The following is a 23,484-nucleotide window of genomic DNA, read 5'->3' as shown; positions in this document are numbered from 1 at the left end:
TCTCGCTCTGTCGCCCAGGCTGGAGTGCAGTGGCGCGATCTCGGCTCACTGCAAGCTCCGCCTCCCGGGTTCCCGCCATTCTCCTGCCTCAGCCTCCCGAGTAGCTGGGACTACAGGCGCCGCCACCACGCCCGGCTAATTTTTTTTTTGTATTTTTTTTTTTAGTGGAGACGGGGTTTCATTTTCTCCCTGTGTGTATTTTCCCAATTAGACTCCAGGGGTCTCTGTTGTATACCCTGAATCTCACCTCTCCGTTATGGAGGAAACCCGGTATGGGTAAGAAGAAATCAGCAGCAGCAGCAACCAGGAATTTACAAGAGGGGAAAAAAAAGAAAGTTTCTGTTCATACACTATAGACAATGTGTGCCTGATGCAGCAAATGTGAAATTAAAAGAGGATTCGAGTCACAGGCTGACTGTATCTTTTGCAGAATAACTGCTCAGTAGGGATCTGCTGAATTGAAATCAGGTTACTGAATACTCCAGCTAAAGTAGCTGATGCAAGAGTGGGTAAGGGACGGCAGTCAGAGAGTAGCAGGTGGGAAGGCCCCCTGGGCAGAAAAAGCTTTAGGGAGAAGGGCTCCTCCCTACACAGCAAATAGCTTCCCCTGCATTTCTGCTTCCACTGTTCCTGGACACAGGAAGCAGGGGACATGGGGACAGGACAGAAAGGCACATCAAGGCTTCCCATTAATGAGAATGAACAGTTTGGGCCCCAGGGACAGGTGACCTGTGGTTAAACAGGACAAGTCACCTGCTGAAGGAGAAGTGGCCAAGGGGTGCTTTGGTGTCAGATTAGTCTGAAAGTGAGAGACAAGGAGGAAGGCTCTGCCATCAGCTGGGTCTCAGGCGAGATGAGATTCCAGTTCCCCAGTGTGGGGTGGAGCCCCACCTGCCAGGACCTGGGCTGGGGGGCCTCGATATATCACCCGGCCTCGTCCCCTCAGCAACCTTTTTAGATAGGAGTAATTATTCTCATTTAACAGAATAGGAAAGTGAGGCCCTGGGAGGTAAAGTTGATGAAGGGAAAGCCAGGAATGAATGAAGAGGTCAGTCCATGTGTTCTCCGGAGGTGGTTATTGCTATGTCAGAGTTACCCCAATTCAGCTTCACTATCGGGTATATAAAATGAGACGACTAAATCCGGGCCACAGGGTCCCTCCTGAAGGCCCTTTTGAAATCAGTGATGCCAGGGACATGACACCTCTGCCGCCCACTAGCTCAGTGATCCCGACAGGTTACAGGGAAATATACAGAGCTGGACGACCAATGGCCCGAATGCACACCCAGGGAGGCAAACCAGTTGTAGTGGTTAAGGGCAGTGCCCCGAGTCTGCTGGATGTGGGTCCAAATTCTAGCGCTAGCACCAGGGAGCCACATGGCCTTTGGCAAGGGTGCGTTCCCTCCCAGGGCACAGAGGGCCACCATCCAGGCAGGGTTGACAGCACGGAACCAGGCATGTGTGAGCACATACAAGCACGCGAGCTTCAATCCTATTCCGACTCTCTCCATTCTTGCCACCCTGGCATTATTTGAGAGTCCGGCTCACGAGGGCCTCCGTGTAGCACCGCAACAGAACCCGTGGCGCCTTTCCTCTGCATCAGGATGAAATCCAAACCCGCCCACGGTTGAGAGGTGCTGCCAGCTCCAGCCCCTCCCTCCTCTCTGACCGCGTCTTGTCCACCCTCCCTGCATTCACGTCCGCCAACCTCAGTAGCTGCTTTGGTCCCTCCAGCCCCTGCTCTTGTTTCTGCCTCAGGGCCTTTGCACTTGCCACTGTCCCCAGACCTCAGCGGCTGGCTTCCCTCCCCAGTCAGGCCACCCTTCTGAGGAGGCACCCCCATACCCACTCTTATAATACCTGCCTCCTCCCTGCGGTGCCCTTCCACTCCACCGGGCTGTCTGACTTGTGTTCGTATCACCAGAACATGATCTCCATCACGCCTTTTCTTCCCACCACGTCCCCAGGCATGAGAACAATGCCCAGGACACAATGAGTGCTTAACAAATGTTAGGGAAAATCCTCTAAGATTATCTACTTGTTGATCTGATTCTGACTTACAATAGGGATAGTTCGGGGAAACTTCCAGGAAGCCTTGTCACTTCTCTCCTTCTCATCCTCACGACTGGGTTGGTTAATGGCTTGGAAAATGCAACTATTTCTGATTCATGATATTTTTATGTAAACAATAAATTCATCACGGCACTGCTTATAAAGCCAAAAGCTAGAATCAGATGAACCATCAAACAGTGGAGGACAGGTTAAAAAAATTGTGGTACCACTGTTTCATGAAATATTTGGCTGTCTTTTAAAACATTTTCAAAGACTCTTTATTGGTCTGTGCCTGCGCCTATGACCACAGCATCCAGTGTCTGTGGACTAGCATCCATAGACAGAAAATCCTTATTTGAATGCTTGCAATTGTGGTCAGTTAACCCAACACTCTTTGACTTCTTTCCCATACAAAGGCCTCTGGTTAATGAGAATGGACAGGCTGAACTGTCTAAGGAGACTGAAGGAAGGCCCCAATTACGACCCTGTACCTGGAGGAGGGAGGAAGGAAGAGACCAGGAGCTGCACTAGGCCACGGGCATCAGACACTCCCTCTTCTGCAGCTCCCAGCCAGGGAGTTATAAGAATGAGCAGGTGCTCAACAGCATCAAACAAAACCGAGAGGTCGGCCGGGAGTGGGGGCTCACGCCTGTAATCCCAGAACTTTGGGAGGCTGAGGCGAGTGGGTCGCTTGAACCCAGGAGTTCGAGACCAGCCTGGGGCATCATGGCAAAACCCCGACTCTACCAAAACAAACAACCAAAAAAAAAAACCCCAAAATTAGTCAGTTTCATAATCCAGTCTCAAAATAAATAAATAGATAAAAATAATAATTTAAAAAAACCCCAAGAGGTCCACGAGAATGATGGTGGCTGGTGCACCCATGGACAGCAGTTTCAGTGGAGTCATTTTAGTGGCCCCGAAGTTGACCACTCTATAGGCAGATTCGTGAGTTTAGATTTTAGGAGAGTTCATAAAGCTCCCCCACAGACTAAGGAGAAGGAGACTCAAAGTCTTGAGAAACTGTCTCTACTTAGGATAGTGCCTGGAGGTGAAGGCCTTCTGGCACCTTCCCCAGTAGGTCTTAGACCCCTGGAGCAAGGGCTGTTCATCAGAGGACAACCATTTCTGCCACTTGACTCAAATGATGGATTATTATTCCAAAATCTGTTTGGTCACTGGAGAATTATAACTAGAACAGTCCCTAAATCCTCGGGGAGCATTACCAAGCTTTCCCCCCTTTCCCCCTGTCCACAGAACTGCCCGGAGGAGACAGGGCTCACCCTGCTGCTTCTGGTGGCCATCACGTCTCTCTGCAGGAGGGACTGGCTGTTCTGAAACAAATAGGTCAGCAAGCACATGCTGCCAACGATGACGGCTCCAGCTAAATAGATGCTGAGGGGAATTTCATTTTTTCCCCCAAGTCAGTCTTAGGCACCTTATTCAATTAACATGGCCACTAAGCTGCAGACAGCTCCATATAAAAGCCCTTCAGTTATAGAATACATTTTATTATGTGACAATAGTTGCCAGCACGATTTATTTCCTTTGATGGGAGTCTGCTTTTTCCTTGTTAATTTAAATCTGTATTTTCTAGTGCTGATTCCAGGTCTGTGTGAATTTTTAAAATGTTACCATTAATCTTGTGGACCCAGTGGCCACGTATAATGAAGATGGCTCTGCCCAGGCAGCTGCAGTGCCTGCTGTCCTCCCAGACTGTCAAAGGGCAGCGTCGAGGGAGTGGTGACTAGCAAGGCAGAGGTGCACTCACAGTCAGAGGCAGCTGCCACTTTTATCTCCCACCCCTTATACACACACACACACACACACACACACACACACACAACCAATGGGGTTCACAGTATTCCAGAAAATGCAATGAAAAGAGGATTCATCCTGGCAAATACTGATGGTGACTTCAGACTTTTCCTCTGCCATACTAAATGCTGGAAGACGATGTAGCCGCCGAGTTTTGAAGGTGAAAATAGTTGTGATTCAGCAATTTTGTACTACTTCAAGTTGTCTTTTGTGCAGGAAGACAACAACAGAAGATTATTCATGTCACCTTCTCTAGGAGAAACACAGTAATACATTCCAGATGATTCGAATTTAAGACTTAAGAATGGGGAAGTAATGGGACAAAAGGACCAGCATTTATTCTTCCGTTTTTGAAATTTGAGGAAAGAACCTGAAATGTGGGAAATGACCTATTTAAGAAAATTTAAAAACAGCATCGGTTGATTTGTTTACAGCGGGTACCTGTCATATGCATCTTATGATCCCCAACCCTATCCTACAGTGAGGTGCTGAGAGCACCCCCACTCCACAGGTGTCTCAGAGGGGCTCCACAGCTTGCCTGTCTGCTGGATACAGCTTGGACTTGAACACAGAGTGTGCAGGAGCTTGGATCTGAATGCCGATGGGGCAAATTACACAATTCATGCTCTTAATTATGACGGTCTCCTCAAAAACTGGAAATAACGTTACAATGTCTGACTCAGAATATTATGCAGACATAAAACCATGTTTACAGGCTTTGTGGGAAGGGCTGGAGTGAGAAGCTCGGGATCCGGGTATGGAATATGATCTCAGCTGTGGAAGGAAAGGACAGGAACCAGGGCCTTGGGGCAGCATTTGTCATGGCAACAGACTGGGAGCAGCCCAGTGACCATCAACAAGAGGAGGCTAATAAAATGTGGAATTTTCATATAATACCAAAGTATTATATGAAACGAATAGATGAAGAGAGCCAGAGGTTTTTCTGTAAAAATGGCCAACTCCCAAAGACATGGCTGTTAAGTAAAACAAAACCAAAAAACAAGCCAAGCAAAAACAAAGTTGCAGAGTGATGTATTATAAACAACCCCATAAGACAATTTTTTTTTTCCATGGGCACACACAGCTAAGCTATGGTACAGCAAAGGGCCCGGAGGGAGTAACTCAGAGGTGACCGAGGGGCAGGAGAGGCTCATGGTATTGATGACAGAAGCCTCTAAGATGGGAGTGTGGATTTGCCCCACTGCTCTTCCCTATTTTTTAAGTGTTAATTTTTTTTTTTGATGAGAAATTATTTCTTTTAATCGGAAAAAAAGATGGCAACAACTAGGAGAATGCTTCTCAGTGTGGTTGGGAGAGTAGAAGAGACACACGTATGAAAGCATCCAGGGTGGTGGTGCTTGGTGCTGAAAGGATATCTTGTTTTCCATATAATGTGTCTGCTGGCGGACAAAGATCAGAGGTCATGTACAAAGGAAAGGAATGGATTGTGGGGGCAGCAGAAGAACCATAAGTCAAGTTAAGATAGGAAGGGGAAGAACACAGCAAATGGCTAAATGAAATTCCGTTTTATTCCTGCAAACACCACTGGGAAGAAGTCATCTGTGACGCGCAGCTTCTGTGCCAGGTGTAAGGACGTGCTTAATGAATGCCATTTAATGAAGAAAAAGGCTCTTATAAAACACCTGGCACAAGCAGGGTGCGGGAGTCACAGGGAAGGGGACCTTTGCTGCACCTGCTGGCATTTTAATAAGCACCTTCTAGAGTGCCCGCTCTCCAAGGCTGGTCAACGGTGTCAGAAAGAGGTCCCTGACCATTGCCCATACTTGCTGACAGTTTGGGGAACCTTATTTCTTAAAGACCATATGCTCAGGTATCGGATCGCCCTGGAAGGTAATTAAAATGAATCATTTTCAGCTGGAAGGGCCCGACTAACACTCGAATCCTCCTCAATGACTTCACAGCCAGGATTCCTGCTCCAAGTCCCCTGTGTTTCCCAAGTGAGGCTCTGAATTACGATTGAGATCTGTGAAGACCCAGAGATGTGAGGAGATACTGTAATTCTTTCTCCTAACTTGGTTCCACTAAAACAGAAAGTCAGTTATTTTAATCACGCTAGGCTCTAAAATATTTTCAGTGGTGGTGATTTTTCTTTTCATATTGATTTTGGAGCCAACCTCAGACAGAAACCACCATGCCCCAAGTTTACTATCATTTCTCACAGTCTGATGAGTCGCTTTTTTGTTTTGTTTTGTAATTGACACCAGCCAAGACAAGTAAGGTTTTGTAAAACTTAAAACAGACCTATTTCCTCTACAGTTATATTCACTATCTTATAAACCAAGTATGCCTAGACCTAAAACTTAATTCCAAATATTACCCAAGGAACACAACCCCTTACCAGGGGAGATGGACCGGTATCAACAAGCACACAAGGTTGCTATAATTAGGATGTGGCGACTGACTGAGCGCACTTTTTTATTGTGCTCCTACTGTGTGCTAGGCACTGCCTGGCACCAAGACAGTTTAAGAAACCAAATGAAACTTGTATCTTCCCCTTTAGGAATTTATCTGTAAGTCAGCTGAAACACAAACATAAATCTCCTATATCACAAAGTAAAAAGCTCTGAATATCAAAAGATAGGCCATAAAGGACAATACAGTTATAGGCTTGAATTTTAAGACAGTGGCATGAAAAAGAAATAACCAAAACAACAAACATCTGTTGAGAGTCTACTACAGGCCAGGCACCCCGTTAGGCCCTGGGAGGTATCTAGAGACATGGGAGCCATGGTCCCACCTGCGAAAAGGAAAGACTGTGGTCGGAGAGAAAAGGCCTGAGCAATGGAATAGTAATTCCAGAGTCTAGACAGTGGCCCAAGAGATGTCACAAAGCCAAGGATGGGCAACGGAGGCTCCGGGAGTCAGAGAGGTAGGAAATGGGATTTGACTTGCATGGCTGGGAGTGGCTTTCCTGCGAGGCCGGCGTGAAGGCTTTGCTCCTGGAATTTTCACTCCTGTAATTATTTAGGACTATGGCAGTTACCACTCACAGGGCACTTGCACTGTTCCTCATGCTTCATACGCATCTCTAATCTAAACAACCCAGCAAGGGAAGCGGTACCCTAGACATGGGGGAAAGCGGTTCAGAGAGGTTAAGTAACTCACCCAAAGTCACACAGCTGAAGAAAATGGCTGGGCTAGGATGTGCATTAATGCTCTTTCCACCATGCTATGTTGTTGCTTTACTGAGATGACACGGGGCCTGAAGTGCGTGCAAACACAGACCTGTTCATTTTTCATTCAGGAAGCCCATTTGCCATGATCAATATAACTCCAACCTACCAGCCTGACTGTAGAATGGGTTTTCCTCATGGGCAACATACACACACGTGCACACACACACACACACAACCAAATCACTCGGCATTGGACAAGGGAAAAAAAAGCTGCCACTGAAGACGAAGGAAATCACAATTCCAAACTCCCCAAGTTCCTAAATGCATAAAGTACGTGCAGCTTGATGGCATATGGCAAATCAATTACTAGTTTAAATCTTAAAACGAAAACATGGCAAGTGTGGTGCAGAAAAAATCAAGCACAACGGTTAGGTTTAGATTACAGTGGGCCACTAGAGTTTTGAATACAATTAATCATCATTCCAGGCAATGGGAAGCCATATTGACACTTATTCCTAATTTGAATATTTAATTAGGGTGAAGTTCTTCATCAAATTATCGCAGAACTGGGAGAAAGCCTGGAAGACTTACACAATTACTATCTTAACCCCTTCCCAGCTGCTCACCTGTGAGCACAGCCGTTCTAGTCCCAGCTCCGCAGGGGAGGATGCCTGCGCCCGGTCTCTGATGCTGTGAGGCACTGGAGGGGGTGCTGGTGACTGGAGTTGCAACTGTAGCAGGGCAGGAGCCACGTGGTGGCAAAGGAAAGGTCTAAGGGGATGCCCTGCTCATGCTAGGCTAAGTTCTGCACTGAACCCTGGACACAGACAGAAAGCCAGCATGCACGGGTGCTCACTGGGCACCAGGGTGGTGCTTTCTGTGTCCCCCCATTTAATTCTCATGACAAATCCTGCAAAGGAGGCATTTTTATCCCCATTTCACAGAGGAAGAAGTAGGCTCAGAGAGTGATAAAACTCACTCAAAGTAGCACTGCCTGTGAGTGGTGTAGAGAAGGCCCAAGGGACTCATCAAACACACACACACACACACACACACACACACACACAGTTACTCATCAAAAGTGATGACAAAGAGAACACGCAAGGCCCACAAAAATGTTTTCAAGGCTGTATTTTGGATCATCTGCACTGTGTGGCTAAATCAGAGGAAAACCAAAACCCAGGCCTCCTCAACCAGCATTCTAAAATTTAACTCTTGGGTTCAAAATGCATCACTGAGCACCCCCAATGGAAGTCATCATGCCTCTGTGGCCGGGGGCTCAGCAGAATGACGGAGGTGGGGGCAGCAAAGCTCAAGGAACAGTCCCACGAGGCTGACTTGAGGCAAGGTGACAAGGTGGCCATCCAAACCCTGCAGAGTGGGACTCGAGAAAGTGGGCGCTGCAGGACAGGTGTCCTCGGGGAGGGGAAAGTCCACAACAGGACAAGAAAATGTGAACTCTCTTCTTTCAAGATGGCCAAGGCTCAATGACAGCATTTAGAACTGTCATTATATTATATGTCAGCTTGGATATTTCGTTAATGTACACCTTTGCTATCTGAAAAGACTTTTACTAACATTTCATAGATACCATGTGATTCTGCGTGACCAAAACCAACATATTTTCCCACACTATCTCCCCGAAGGACCCGGGACAGGGCCAAGGGCTGAGTGCACACATGGGACTGGACCACAGTAGGTCCAGAGACCTTTCTGCTTCTAGCCTCCACCTAGAAGCCGAGAAGGAGGAACACCCTGATAGTTTCAGGTTAGCCATTTCTCCTTAAAAGCCTGTGATGGGTTCACTGACCCTCCTGTGGAAAAGGTTCCATTGGCAGTGGCCACTTTCAGCAGGAAGTGGATCACCAGGCAGAAGGAGGGAGCTGCCCCAGCCCCCTGCCTGGGCCCAATGCAGGCACAGACCCCGGATCCGGATCCATCAGGCCCGCCCTGGCTCATTCATGGGGGGAGTGAATGGCGTCGGGAACTTTGAAACTTTCCTTTGTATATTATATTAATCCATATAAGAAAATCTCTTTTAATGAGGAGTGATGTAGTTACCAACTCTCCAGAGCCATAATTAGAGCAAACTAATTGAAGTTGTGTTTTGACACACTTTCCAAATTCACGGGTGCCGGATGACATATTCACAACACTGCTGCCGCACAACCATGGCGACGGCAAAATCATTAGGCTAATAACGCTTATTTGCATTCTTATCATGCCGGCAGCTCGCCTTTAAATACTGTTTCCACTACTGCTCCTTTACTGTAAGTTTCCACCGAAAGATATTAACAGTAATTATTAGTACTTTAGTGGAATTTTAATGTTAAAGAATAACAATGCGCATTAACATACATTGAATGGCAATTCTTTTTCTTCACCACCCCTTGGAAGGTTTGGGGGTTCTTCCTTGGCCCTCACCCCAGAGCTCAAGGGTAACCAGATGCGATTTCAGCTTCATTTACAACTCAGGGTCCACACCCAGTGGGATCTGAAGTCGGGGTTTCCGAACTATTCTGCTCCAAAAGTTTGACGAGAAAAATCTTTCTTTCTTTTTTTTGAAGTACAATAAAATGAAATCGTTAAGGAGAAATTTTTTCCAAGCAGCTAAAAAAAAAATCTCAATTTACAACACGGTCTTTGGTAATAACACTAATGAATTCCAGGAGGACATGCTGTAGCCATTCCCTGTCGCCCCCCTCGCGGTGATTAAAGGCAGACGGGGAAGAACTGGGTTGTGAGGGCGTCGGTGGGGGTGGGGGTGGGATAGTGTCGATCTGTCAATGTGGGGCACTGCTTGCCACCAACGAGGCCAATTTTGGGGATGCTTAACTCAGACACACACAGAGAGGAAGACTCGACAGTTCTAAATAATGGTTATTAATGACGCCCTCCTCTACGGTGACAAATTACTTCTGAAATTTAGAATTGAAGAAGTATGAAGAGTGAACATGTCCTATTGAACGTGACGGGAAATGCCGGCCAGAACACAGAGCTCCTACTCATTGTGCACTGGGAGAAGGGCAGGGTCCCTCCTGCTTTGGGCTTTTGGCTGTCGTACGGGGCAGTGACCACAGCCACCTCTCCCTGACGTGTCTCCCAACAGTTACTGTTGGTGACTATGGGCACATCCTGGCTGTAAAAATGCTTTTTGGGTGACAGGCATAAAACATTAGGTGTGTTGCACCAATAATCGAGACCTAGTCCCAACTTGGGGTTGGGCTAGATATTTGCTCAGATCCTAGGCGTCTGTAAATATCTTGGGGTCAAGCAAAACCACCACTACCATCGCTGACCACTGATAACCCAAGAGAAAATGTCCTAACTAAAAAGATACACTTGTGTTGAATTTCAAACTATTCAAGTGTACATTTCAGGATGAATGCTTCATCTTAGCCTAGGAAGATTTAAATGAGTGAAGAAAATGCTTCCGCAGAAAAATGTCAAAGACTATACTCTTTTAAAGCATGGGAGTTTTCAGTTTCTTAAGTTACAATCCTTGTACCAATCTGCTATTTTTCAAGTCACTGATTACTTAATAAAAAAAAAAAAAAAAAGACGAAGAAAGGAAACTAACTTTCATAGCCACAGCAACACTCCAAATCATGGTATTTATTCACTACATTTAAGTTTTATTACACTTGAACCTTGCAATGCCAAAACACCTACCTCCCATATAAAAGAAATGAAGAAAAAAGCCAAGTCTGGGACCAGGGGCACCACACTTCCATTCCAGATGATCTAGTCTAATCTTATAAACTGAAATATTTAAAGAGTCTCTAAACCTCGCTGACCTTACTTTTAAAAACAAGGAACATATGGGCACTGCTAGCTTTTCATCTTCTTCCAGCCTACTAAAATATCCGCTTTTTGAAAATTCAAGAGTCAGGGGACTGCCAAAGTCAGATTCATAAGGGGCCGTGTGCGTGAGAGCACAGGACAAGCTGCAGTCTGGACCGAATGCAGTACATCCTCTATCAAAGAGCCAAAGGCAACATTAGTCTCCTCCCTGCCCAATCCATCTCAAAAGCTGTGGAAAACAATTTGTTTAGCAAAATACAGCCATGACTGAGGAGGAGGTGGAATGTGGGGCTACAGGCCGGATGGTGATTTCTGGTCCCACGCAAGGTTGAGCTCACAGCAGAGGGTCAGCGTTCAATCAGGAAGCCCTGAGGCTCCTTGAAGGCAGGCCGGGCGTTACGGTGAGACCTCTCCTCTGCTCACAACCCCTCTAAATCCTAACTCCCTGCCCTCGGATGAGTCATGATCTCTCCAAGTTTCAGTCTTCTCAACACTCCAGCCTGGGTGACAGAGCAAGATTTCGTCTCAAAAAAAAAAAAAAAAAAAAAAAACCCACAAAACCAAAACAAAATAAAATGAGGACAGAATTATTCACCTCATAACATGGTTATAAAGATTAAAACTATGTATCTATCCATCTGTGTGTGTGCGCATATATATATATGTATATATATAATGTTTACACAATGTCTGACACAAGATGCCCAGAAAATTATAGCTGAAATAATAATGATGATAATAATAATTGCATTTATTCTAATAATAATAATTATTAATATTATTATTCAACTGGAAACAAAACATCTGCTGCTCATGAAGGATATTCAGATTGAATTCTACCCTACCCACTGGCAAAAATGAACCCAAATAAACTCAAAAGACCTTTTAAAAGTAACTGCAAGCAAAGGATTTTATTAAATATCCCAATTAATAATTGAAACTCTGCATCGAAATAGAACAGCATAGTTGGGGCGGGGGTGGGGGGTGGTAGCAAAATCCTGGGAAATATCACTGGTTTAATGCCCATTTTTACTTTATTTGGCAGCTAGATTTACACTGAGAGACCCAAGTGAAACATTCCACAGAGCTACCTGCAAATAGACTGTCAGCTTCCACTCTGATAAAAGGTAAAATATCCTCCTCTAAATGGTCTGGTTCACAAAACCGACCCTAAAGTGAACTGATAAATCTGTTCTGACACACAGAAAACTATTTTCATAATCCTGAAAAAAGCCTTTCTCCAAACCCTGGCGCTAAAACCAACTGCACAAAGCGCCCTCGCGCACTCGTGAGCCGGACTCAGAAGGGAATAATTTCCCATTTCTAACCCTGCTTCTCGGGACGATAACAACAAAAAAGCACACATAACCACCATGACCACTGAGAAAAAGAAGACACTTAGAAAGTCACCAAAATTACAAAGATAACATGTTTACAAGCATCAAATACCTTCTCAAAAATCTGACATGAGAGCGCGAACCCCAAGGCCAGCTCCGAGGTGGGAGCTGAATTGACGAATCATCAATTCTTCATTAAATAGAAGCTCTGACTTCCCAAGAAGCTGTATTAAAAATTAATATCAAAAAGTGTATTGCTCAGCCTAAACTCATCATTCATATCTAACAATACCGAACTGCATTCTAATGAAATTTCCCCTTCAAAATTACTCTGACACCAAAACTAAGTTTGATACTGGTCCAAGAGCGGCCACCGCTCTGTTCACGAGCATTTTGAAGATATTCAAATAACCTCATTCTGTAGGTCTCTTTCATGCCGCTCTCACGATCACCAGAATAAACCACACTGCTCGTAACCCTGCTTAAACGCCCGCTTCAAAGCGAGGGAGGGATGGTGGTGCTGGGACCTCCCGGGGCGGCCTCCACATGTTCCCTCAGTCGGCGACCACAGTGCAAGTGTGCTGGACACCGGCCAAAGTTCACACGTCTCCCTAAGACTGCTTGGGCGGTTTCCGACCAGAGAGGCCTCTGCGGGACGCGTTCCCCACCCACACGCCTGGGGAAGTCCTCATTCACCAGCTGCTGGTCAGAAGCCTGGAGAAGCTGCACAGGAAGGTGGCAGAGCCACCTGGATGGGCAACCCCCCTACCCACCAGCCCCTCCAGGCACATGCTTGGTTCCCTGATGAAAGGCTTCACGGCCGGGGGCCTCGAGACAGTCTGTCTGCACACTAACAGTAGCTTGCCTGCTTGGGTGAAGATCCTAGCCCTGACACTTACTAACTGTATGACCTTGGGCAAGGGATTTAACCTCCGCGCTCTCAGTTTCCTCAACTTAAACCTGGGCTGATAATAGTAACTGACTCACAGAGCTATTATTAGAATTAAACGAGTTGGCTGGGCACGGTGGCTCACGCCTACAATCCTAGCACTTTGGGAGGTCGAGGCAGGCAGATCACTTGAGGTCAGGAGTTCGGGACCAGCCTGGCCAATATAGTGAAACCTCGTCTCTATTAAAAACGTGGCGCACATTTGTAATCCCAGCTACTCGGGAGGATGAGGTGGGAGAATTGCTAGAACCCAGGAGGCAGAGGTTGCAGTGAGCTGAGATAGCACCACTGCACTCCAGCCTGGGCGACAGTGAGACTCCGTCTCAAAAATAAAAAATAAATAAAAATAAAGAATTAAAGGAGTTATTTGTAAAGCCTTTGAACAGTACCTCACACCTAATAAATGCATGATAAGTCTCTGCTGGATGGATGGACAGATGGAAGGAGCGATGCATAAAATATGATGTCCAGTCCTATGCATTAAACTAACTCACCTTATGCATCCAATAAATACTTTCTGGGTGCCTAACACATGCTAGCCACCTGGAATTCAGAGTTTTTTTTACCATCTTGGGGCCACACATTTTCCAGTGAACACTTACTGTGACCATGGAATGAGATGACATGGTTGAAAGTACTTGCTCAATTTTGAGGAATGGTGATGCAATGGGATCATCATTGCTATTTCTGTGTAGTGACTAGCCTCTTTTGAGGCTTTAAAGGAGAAAAAAGAAAACATGAGGATCTCTGTCATCAGCAAGCAGCAAATCTAGTCAGTAAGATCAAACAGAAGTACATGCAGCGATGATAGGGAACTGTGAGATGCCAAGCCGTACGACGCAGGCAACTGGAGGAGAAGAAGGGAACCGATGTGGGCTAGGCTTTCTAGAAGTGATGTGGGCTACTACAGGCCTGGGGCGGGGCTGGCCAGGGCCAATCCTAAGCATTCTGGAGTCCAGTGTAACTCTTCCAGGAGGGAAGGGGCTGGTACAAACTGAGGTGCACGGTGAGGGCCAGAGCAGAGACGCTTTTGGAATGAGAACGGTGTGCCCCGGAGACAAGAGGAGACTTGTCTAATTAATGTGAGAGGATAGGGCAGGTGGGGGGCGGTCAGATAACAGGAAGCCTTCCCCAATGTAGTTATCAGGCCACCACGGACTTTAAAGTTATAGGCAAAGAATGTAAATGCGGGCTATTTACAGAAATAATACCTGAGCCCCAGAAGCCCACCCCTGATCCATCTTGGATTTAGTGTCCAGGTTTGACCCCTCCAGAGGGCTCGTCTCTGAGACAGGGCTGGCTGCCAGTCCTTTCGGCTGGGAGGTGCCGCTTGCGCGGCAGGATCATTCACACCCCAGTGCTGATGTCTGGGCTCCCTGTGTAAAGAACCCTGCGCTACAGTCTTCATCTTAAAAGACAACGAAAATGTGTGTTCTGTCTTTAGAGTTAAACAAACGAAAAGCGTGTGTGGCTTTAGTGTGAAGGAGGAGGAAATCCAATTTTTCCAAGTGAAGCCAGACCCATAGTTATGCCTGGACATGACCTGCAGAAGTGTCTGAAGGCCCCCATGCCAGAAACGCTGGGCCCAACCCCTTGTCTTCTTCTTCCTTTTTTTTTTTTTTTTTTTTTTTTTTTCCTTAAAGATAGGGTCTTGTGCTGTCGGCCAAGCTGGAGTGCAATGGAGGGATCATGATCACAGCTCACTGCAGCCTTGACCTCCGGGCTCAAGTGATCCTCTCACTCAGCCTCCTGAGTAGCTAGGACCACAGGCATGCGCCACCACACCCAGCTAATTTTTGTATTTGATTTTTTTGTAGAGATGGGGTTTTGCCATGTTGCGCAGACTTGTTTTGAGCTCCTGAGCTCAAGTGATCCTCCCGTCTCAGCCTCCCAAAGTGCTAGGATTACAGGCATGAGCCACCACACCCAGTGTGCCAAGCCCTCTTTTGATGGGACCAGGCCAGAGTGCTCCATTGCTCAGCTCACCTGCCCCCAAACCATTTCTTGCAACTATGGAAGCGGAGCTCAAAATCCACGTCACAATTTATTACTAGGGGAAAAAAAGAGTCATTGGAATCACCCGGGATACACAGAACCCCTCTCATAAATGATGCACCTTACATGAAACCACAGATTTCAATTCCAATCCTCTGCACTGAGCCTTCCCCTGCTGAACCCTAGGGAGAAACTTCTCACAGGCAAATGCCTCCAGTGCCAAGCCTTTTGCCACTCCGAACAGGCGGTAAACATCTCAACAGGAAAAGGAAAACTCAGCCTCCCTGATCTGTGCGATTCTGGGCCTCACATTCAAGTCCTGCAACAACAGGACAGGTGACAGATGTCATCTGGGGTACAAGGACCATCTTACAATTGAAAATGGACAGAAGGCAGCCGAAGGATTTGAGGCTGTCAGTTTGGACAACAGGGCTCCAGCCGGTCACCTAAGGCACCACCCCCACTGCTGACTTACTCTGTGAGTTAATCAGAAAGTAGTGGAGTTGATCCCCATGTCCAGAGGGAAGGCGGGGTTGGAGAGGCCAGGACGGAGTGTGGCACGCTCATGGGCTTCTGACAACGATGTGATGCGGGGACAAGCCTGGGCGGCACGGCCTGAATTCTAGATCACCACAGCATGATTTTTCCTCTCCTGTAGGAAGGGCCATTAACCTTTCTGATGACAGCCCTGGGATCGGAGTGATGGAACGATTTTTGAGGTCAGCAAGGATCTATGTTCTCAAAACCTGACATCGACATGCAAAAGTTGTGACTGAATTCTGGTGTCCCTGAGAGGAAGACTAAATGCATGTGACAGATATTCTGCAATCAAAATGCCCCATTTCCCAGAGTATCTGTCACAGATTGATAACATCCATGCAAAAAGTTAAGTACAATTATGTCTGTCACTAAGAAACATACTTCCGAACCTGTGACTGACAACTTGCTGGGAGCTGACAAATTACAGGAAGATGACTGCAACAGCGAGCACCACGTCACCTCCTACGGGCAACCCAGGCGTGGCTGACACTCCAAGAGGCTACCGGGAGCTGCACCTTGCGTAGGAGGCTGCTGGTCAGAACTCAATGGCTGGGAAATGCTCTGTGGCTTCGGGTGGAAAAAGAACCCTTTCCCCCAAGAGAGACAGTGTCAGGGAAAGGTCACAGGATGTGCCCGTGGCCTGGCGTCTGTGGGGAGGAGAGTTTGGGCAGCAGCTTCTCCCTCAGGACCATGGTGAGGACAGCCCGGGTGAGTGGGAAGGGCGGGGTGGGGCTACTGGAACGACAAGTTGCAGATTTTCTAGGAGAGCCCCCGCAGGATGGATGTTCACATAAACACAAGATGTCCTCAAAACCCCAGCCACCTGGAGGCCAGACTACGTGTTTCTGACAGACTCTGAAAGGGACAGAATACCACTTGTCGTCAGCTCACGCCTGCCTACCCTGGACCAAGTCATGGTGTCCACATCGCCAAGGGCCCCGGATGTGCTGGGAGGCCCCTCTGAGCCTTCCCTCTTAGGGAGGCTGCACGGCAGCACCTCTCCACTATCCATGCCTCCTCCTCTGACCTCAGCACTGGTGAGTGGAGGAACGCAATGGCTGCAAGTCAGATACAGAAGCAGCATCGATGGTGGCTTGGGGACCTCTGAAACCAAGGCCCGCTGCTCTGTGCCCTCCCTGCTCACTGGAGGGTCCTGAAATTCAAGGTGTCTGTGGCCCTAACATGGAGGTCTGCTGAACCTGAATTTCTATAGGTGGGGAGAGGGAATATGACACGTTTCTTAAATAAGGCTTAAGAAACACTGATTGCTCTAATTCTCCTGCAGTCTGAAGGATCCAAATGTCATCTGACCACCCCCAGCATCTGGGAGCGCATCACACCTCAGGTCAGCTTCTTGATGCCACAGAATTTTCACCTTGGGGAAGGTGTCTTTATTGATTTTTTTTTTGAAGTGTTAAGCCTAAATCTACCTCCTTGTAACTTCAGTCCACCTGACCTAATTCTGCCTTCTGGAGCCTCCAGCCATCTCTCCACACCCCATCCACACCTGGAAACACTTCTACTTTCTCTGCTGCTATTGACCCTTAAGACGTCTGCAGCAGGTTGGCCTGTCTCCACTCAGGTCCAAACTGGATTCCTCAAACTCGACACTGGATTCGGGTAACCTCTGCCTGGTGGTGTGGGGCAGTGGACACGCCCCAGGAGCAGGACTCCACTCAGGGCCTCCCGCTGTGCACACCAGGCTGCACTCCACACACCCATGCTCTGACCCCCGCCATTGCACACACGGCTGCTAAGCAAGGCCTCAGTTTGGTTCCTGTGTGATGGAATTTTTTGAACCTTGGAGGCCCTCTCGGCCTGCGCCCATCGCCTCCCATGGTTCCGGCAGGTTGTTCTGGCTGTAGAGGAGATGCAGAGTATTGATTCTGTCATTCAGCACGTCAGCTCACCCTAATGACTCTGTATCATCTGCAAATTTGATAAGCATGCCTCTGATGTCTTTATCAAGCCATGGTTCTGCGGCTTGCTGAGCTACAGGGCAGCAGCTCACCAGGGGCCTCCTCCTGGGTCGACCCAGAGCCATTCACTTATCACACTGGGGGCTTCTGCTGCTCCAGCGGTTGTGAGCCCACCTGCCTCCTGGGGCTTTACCCAACCTCTGTCCCGGCAGCAGCAGCGGAACCTTTTCTTCCCAGCAGAAACAGGTGATGCCCCGCATGTGCGAGACGGTGGAGGGGCTGCTCTGATAGAGGCTGGGAAGGTGTTTCCTCTCTTGGCTCCCCTGCCCCAGACAGCTGCACAGAGCCGAAATCAGAAACCCCACCATCCGATCGCACGCCCGAGGCTGACTCACAAAGCTAGGCCCAGCCCCAAAGAGGGCCACAGAGATGGCACCGTGCCTCCGTCCCGAGGCCAGCCCTCTCCTGTTGATCGACATGCGTGACATGGGCAAGCAGGGGATGGAGTGCCTGCGGCCAGGGAAATGAAGAGGCTCCGGGTCCCAGAAGAAGCGGCTGCCCCTCTTCACTAGGAAACAGTCAAGAGATGTGTGTGGCGATGTCTGTGTGTGAGACGAAGCGTCACTGTGAGGGAGAAGAGCTCTGCCAAGCTACCTTCTACTGCCTTAGCCACCAACTCACTGGTACAGCCCAGGAGCATCCCTCTCCCTGGGGACCTGCCCGCTTCGAAAGGACAACTCCAAAGCTGGTGACACCACAGCATTTTCTGCAATAACAGAGCTTCTGTGGGAAGCTCCTGCTTCTAGAGGCAGTTCCTGCTTATGGACAGAGAAGGCAGTGCTGCTAGAACCACGAGGTCCTCAGGTGATGGCCTACAGACCATGCAAAGATCCACCTTTTGTCTGAAATAAAGCCTGGAATGAATGGCATTCCAAAAAATGGCAGGGAATTCTTTGAAATCTGAGTGATGACACAAGAAATGGAGGCGGAGCACATGGTTTTGGCTTTGGAGAAGAACACAGACTCAAGAAAGCAGCAAGATCTGTGACCCACCCCTTCCTAGGTCCTCCCGGCCAGCCTGGGCCAGCGCTCTGCAGGGAAAGGGCCTGCCACCAGCTCCGGCTCAGAACCGCATTCCCCGCCACCGCCACGGCTGGGCAGTAGAGGGCGCTGCGTCACCGCGCTCCCAGCGGCTCGATCCACGCCACACAAAGACCGCACTGGACGTGGTTCTCAGGTTTACGGTTGAGGCTACTTGAGAGAACAGTAGCAAGACGCAGACTTGCTATTACACGATATGATATCACCTATGTAAAAACTACACAAGAAAAAGACGAGGGAATATAACAAAAGGTTATAAGCATTTGCTCGTGGGAAATGGAATTCCTGTTTTTTCATGCTTTCTACGTTCTGCCAACTTTCTACAAGCCTGGATTACTCTCACCATCGGAAAAAACCCACGCAGTGCTCAGGGAACAGGGAGTCGTCCGGAGGGGTTGCAAGGGACACATTGATTGTGAAACTGAATGCTTGCCTGGATTCAGGTGGGCGCTGGGGAGCTCCTCGGAGGTTCACCATGTGCCCACACCACCCCAGGGACTCGAGATGTCCCGGAAGCGCTCACAGAAGAAGACCCAGCACAGGCCCAGTCCAGGAGCCTCAGGGAGGGCTTCCTGGGAGAGGAGTCCTCTGCGCTGAGGCCTGCCAACCAAACACACCTCATGTGCAGGGAGCACCGGAAGCAAAGGTGCAGAAGCCAGGGGCAGGAAGGGAGGAGGAGGCTCTCAGCGCAGCTTAATGTCTGGGGCTGGAGCTGGGAGAGGGAAGACAAGAAATCCCCGAGCTGGTGTGAGGCCCTGCAGGCCCCAGTGAGGGGCCTGCCCTACCTTATAGGCTCCTGGCAGACGCCCAGCACCTGGAGCACAAGCCCCAGCCACTGCTGCTCACCAGAGGGGAAGCGATCAGGTTCCTTCTCTGGAGAGTGCAGAGACCTGTAGCCTCAAGGAATAAAACAGCATACTCATCCTTGCTGGTCTTCAATGGAAAAATTTGAATGAATAATCAACATTTCATTAAAAAAAAAAAATCAAAGATACTGGATAGGAAAACAATACCAAAAAAAAATCCCACAAAAACCAAAAAACCCTTATGGTCGAGGCTCACAAAGGTGTGCATCCTACCTGTAAATTACTGCACAGGACAACTTGGGACAGACAAGTGGTTTTTACTTGGAAGCATTAATGTACATTCAATTATCCTGCTGCATACTGGCTGACTTAACTCAGCCAAATTAGAATACATTTTATATTGACTATTTTGACATTTGTTTTATTTGGCAAGTAAAACAAAACTGATCCAATTTCCTTGCAGCCATTGTAAACCATAAATGGTACGGCAGAGGTGATAAAGTACGTAAGCCTTATAAACACCTGGGTCTGATGCGCTGCCCTGCAATCCTGCCAGGCTGCTGGTGGCTCAGTGTTCTCGGCCGCCTTGCTTCAGGTGCAAGTGGCCTTGCTCTCACAGTGACCGGCAGGTTTCCGAGAGCACTCTCTCTGCTTTATCTGAGAAAACTGGTGCTCGCTCTTTATCCACAGAAAGTCAAAACCTGCCTGAGGTGGTGCCCATTTCTGGGCCCTTCTAAACCACATGATGTCAGCAGGGAGCAGCTGTAACGACTTCAGGGCAACTGCTCCTGTGGGGGCTTTCCAGCCTCTGCAAGGAGCCCAAACTTGAGCTGACCCGAGTACAGGCAGGCGATGGGCCTCAGCACAGGTGATGGAGGACCCCAACACACAGGTGATGGCCTTAGCTGACCCCCCAGCGCAGGTGACACACCTGAGATAGCCTTGAGCACAGGTGACAGTGACCCTCGGCAGTGCCCTCCGGGGTGGAGCTGACAGTGCTCTCGCTCAGAAACAGAGGAACAAGTGCTGATGCGCGGTGCTAGCCTCATACTCCTGAACCTAACAAAGAGACTCAACTGTTCACCCTGCGACTCTGGGAGGCTCATTAGCGATTTCTAACTTTTTATGCCAAAGGAAACTGAAAACTCCTTCTAAAGTTCCAGGCAATTCCAGGGGTAGTTAAGTTTAAATACTACTCTTGGTTTATGAAACTGTCACAAGAAAGACCAGATTGTCTTTATAGGGGGATGTCCTAGAGGACAGAGTCCTCAGGGCTTCGGGGCCTCATTACAGCGCATTCTTCCGAGTGAGGCGGAGGCTGGGCACAGAGGAACAGAGTACAGAGAGCTGGTGGCATGTCCCGGAGGGCAGGCTGTATTGTGGAGGGCCCAGGAAGACCCACCGGTGACTCTTCTGTCCGGTTCCTGACAGATTTTGTTCATCTCTATTCACCCACGTGGAAGCTTCGAGATCCATTCTCATTTCCGTTACGTCAATCCCTAAGTGTTGCTGCCTCACCGTTCTTGTTTTATTTTACTTTTGCAGTCCCTTTCTCAAGCTTAATCCATCAGTGCTGTTTGTTCCTTGCCCTCAGTTTACTCCTAGCGATGCACAGGATTTTTATTTGACAGGATTATTTTTGCAGAAAGTGTAGAGACTGTTACTACCTCTATTATAATTGAAATCAGTTGCAGAGCAAACAGTTGGCTCACCCAAGTTTCTTTGTGGAGACAATTATTAAAACTAGCATTTCCTGAAAAACTCCTCACTATTCTCTCATACCCAAACTACCCATTTCTTAGTTTATAGATCATTAGAAAAAGAAATTATATGAAAATGAAGAATATAAGAACTCACCTACCCTTCTGGGTTGCAAATGAGTTGCTGGCCAAGATAGAGAAGGAATTTGACCTTAAGGCCAGTGACCCCAACTGCATGGCTACACAACACATGTCTGTGTGTAGCTAGCAGTTCTTTTGAATAGCAAGCCAATTTTAAGTTGCATAATGTGCAGTTTTAGGAGCCTGCAGAACACATACAAAATGGACTATAGAATGGCCTTTGCATTCACGTAATGCAAAGATTTCCAAGTGGATTTTTAAAAATCTCCTCTAAAGATATATTGCTTCTACAGTTGTTCAGCTGTCCTTTGCACTATTTCAGCAGACACTTGGTGGTGTTCTAAAATGTTATGCAGGGACCCAAGACCACAGGACAACACAAGACACCCCAACGAGGCCTCACCTGGGAAGGTTGGGGGCTGGGGTGGAAGCAGCTGATGACTGGGAAGGCGTTGTGGGTTGAGATGAGTCATGATTTCTTGGTACTCTGCCCATTCGATACCAGATCCCCATGCTGTTCAGTTCCCTTTAGGAAAAAAGAGAAATCTTCATGGCTCTGGTTAGCACAAAGCATTTACCTGAGTGACAAAGCAAACCAACTAACTTAAAAGAGTCATGGCCTCAAACGCCGGGGAATCAATTCTCACCGCCCACACGAAATGGGTTCCATCACCTCCTTTGTGCTCTGGGCAGCACAGTTCACATGAGGGTGGCCCGTTCCATCTAGGCAGGCCTTCAGGACAAGGCCGCCTGTGTCACCCTCCCCGAGCTTGCCTTCCTACTCCAACTGGTACTTTCCTCGCTTCTCCAAACTTCTTTTCTGTTTTGCCATTTCCTTGTAGAGTACGACATGATAATCCACATCAAATCCTTTGTGCAGTTAGGAGAGACAGATGGGGAGATGCTGCTTTTTAACCATGAGATGAATTAGCCCCCTACTCTATAACACACCCCAATCTCAGGATACAGCCTCTTCCAGCTGTGCGTCACCCGCCATCGGCCTCATTCTCAGGGTCAGTTTGGGAATCATCTTCAAACTGCAAAACTCGCCCCACAAACCACACAACTAGGAGTGGACACCAAGGGGCCTCCCAGACACCGCACAAGCTCTCCTGTGACTTCCCTCACACAGTTACCACAGCCCTGACCCCTACCACACCACGCACTCGCGAGTGCTGAGGAGACAGCCACGCTCCTAGGAATAGTGATGGGATCATGTTCACCATATTCAGTTTCCAATTTCCCAGTTGCCCCACAGAACTGCATCTTTGGGACCTGATGTAGAGGAATATAATCTCTTCAAAAAAATGGAAAAAGACTTATTCTGTGGGAAGCCCTAATAAGCTTCTCAGGACACCACAGGAACCATGTAAAACCACAATCCTGTCCTCTTAGATGAGTGATTCCAGTGAGCTGCACTGATTTCTCCACATCTGGGCCATGGCCTCTAGCTGCCAGGCTTTCGAGGTGCTGTTTGGAATGTGAGGTTTCTATCTTCCCCAACTGACAATCCCAAACCCTTGCAAAGTAACACGTAGAACTGTGCCCGCTTTTAAGAATAAGTGGCTTAGAGTTCTGAATACTGAATTCTCTTTCTTTGCTTAAAAATAACACTGGAATTGTCTTCCTCTGGAAGAGAACTGTTGCCCCAAGATGAAATAAAACTATAGCCATATTTCCAAAGTGATATAAAGGAAAAAAGGCTTTGGTTTTATCAAGGTACATACTGGTAAATATATTTTCCTTAAAATTGGTTAAATTGGTTAAAAATGGAATCTTTTTACAACAGGATAGTTTATAATTAAAGATAGCGACTGAAATTAGATTTAAAAGTTCATTACGAAATTGCTGGTTTCTGCCATTTGTATGTAAATGGGTGCTTCTGAGGTGCCTGAAGTATGTTTATTCTAACTATTTCCTACTCCTGTAGTCCTGTTTACATAATTAGTGTAAGCCATGTTGCAAAACAGGATTTTTGAGTGTGTAGGAAGGGAATGATCACAGAGTCCTTCTTAACCACATGATCTTGACACAGAGCATTCCGATGCCAGAGCCGAAGCCCCCAGAGGTGAAACTCTGCATTTCTGTGGTACCTGCTCCCTGCATGCTTCAAGCAAATGCCACAAGGGCTCATCTGCTGCTCTCACCGGGTCTAGGCTATCAGGAAAGGCCCTGGCTGATAAAA

General features: G+C 47.8%; 1 protein-coding gene across 11 annotated transcripts in view; it reads right to left on the bottom strand.

The window, feature by feature from the left end:
* The window catches only part of LOC105463931 (multivesicular body subunit 12B), a 182,015-nt gene that overhangs the window by 89,197 nt on the left and 69,334 nt on the right, over positions 1–23,484 (bottom strand). For all 11 annotated transcript variants that reach the window (XM_011711371.3, XM_011711369.2, XM_011711367.3 and 8 more), the window contains one exon: positions 21,703–21,825. In XM_011711371.3, coding sequence (XP_011709673.2) covers positions 21,703–21,825 — 123 coding nt within the window. The remainder of the gene's footprint in view (positions 1–21,702; positions 21,826–23,484) is intronic.

The sequence above is a fragment of the Macaca nemestrina genome, chromosome 14, assembly GCF_043159975.1.
Source record: "Macaca nemestrina isolate mMacNem1 chromosome 14, mMacNem.hap1, whole genome shotgun sequence".
NCBI lineage: Eukaryota > Metazoa > Chordata > Mammalia > Primates > Cercopithecidae > Macaca > Macaca nemestrina.
The sequence above is the reverse complement of the archived record's forward strand: the minus strand, read 5'-3'. Positions and strand labels throughout refer to the sequence as shown.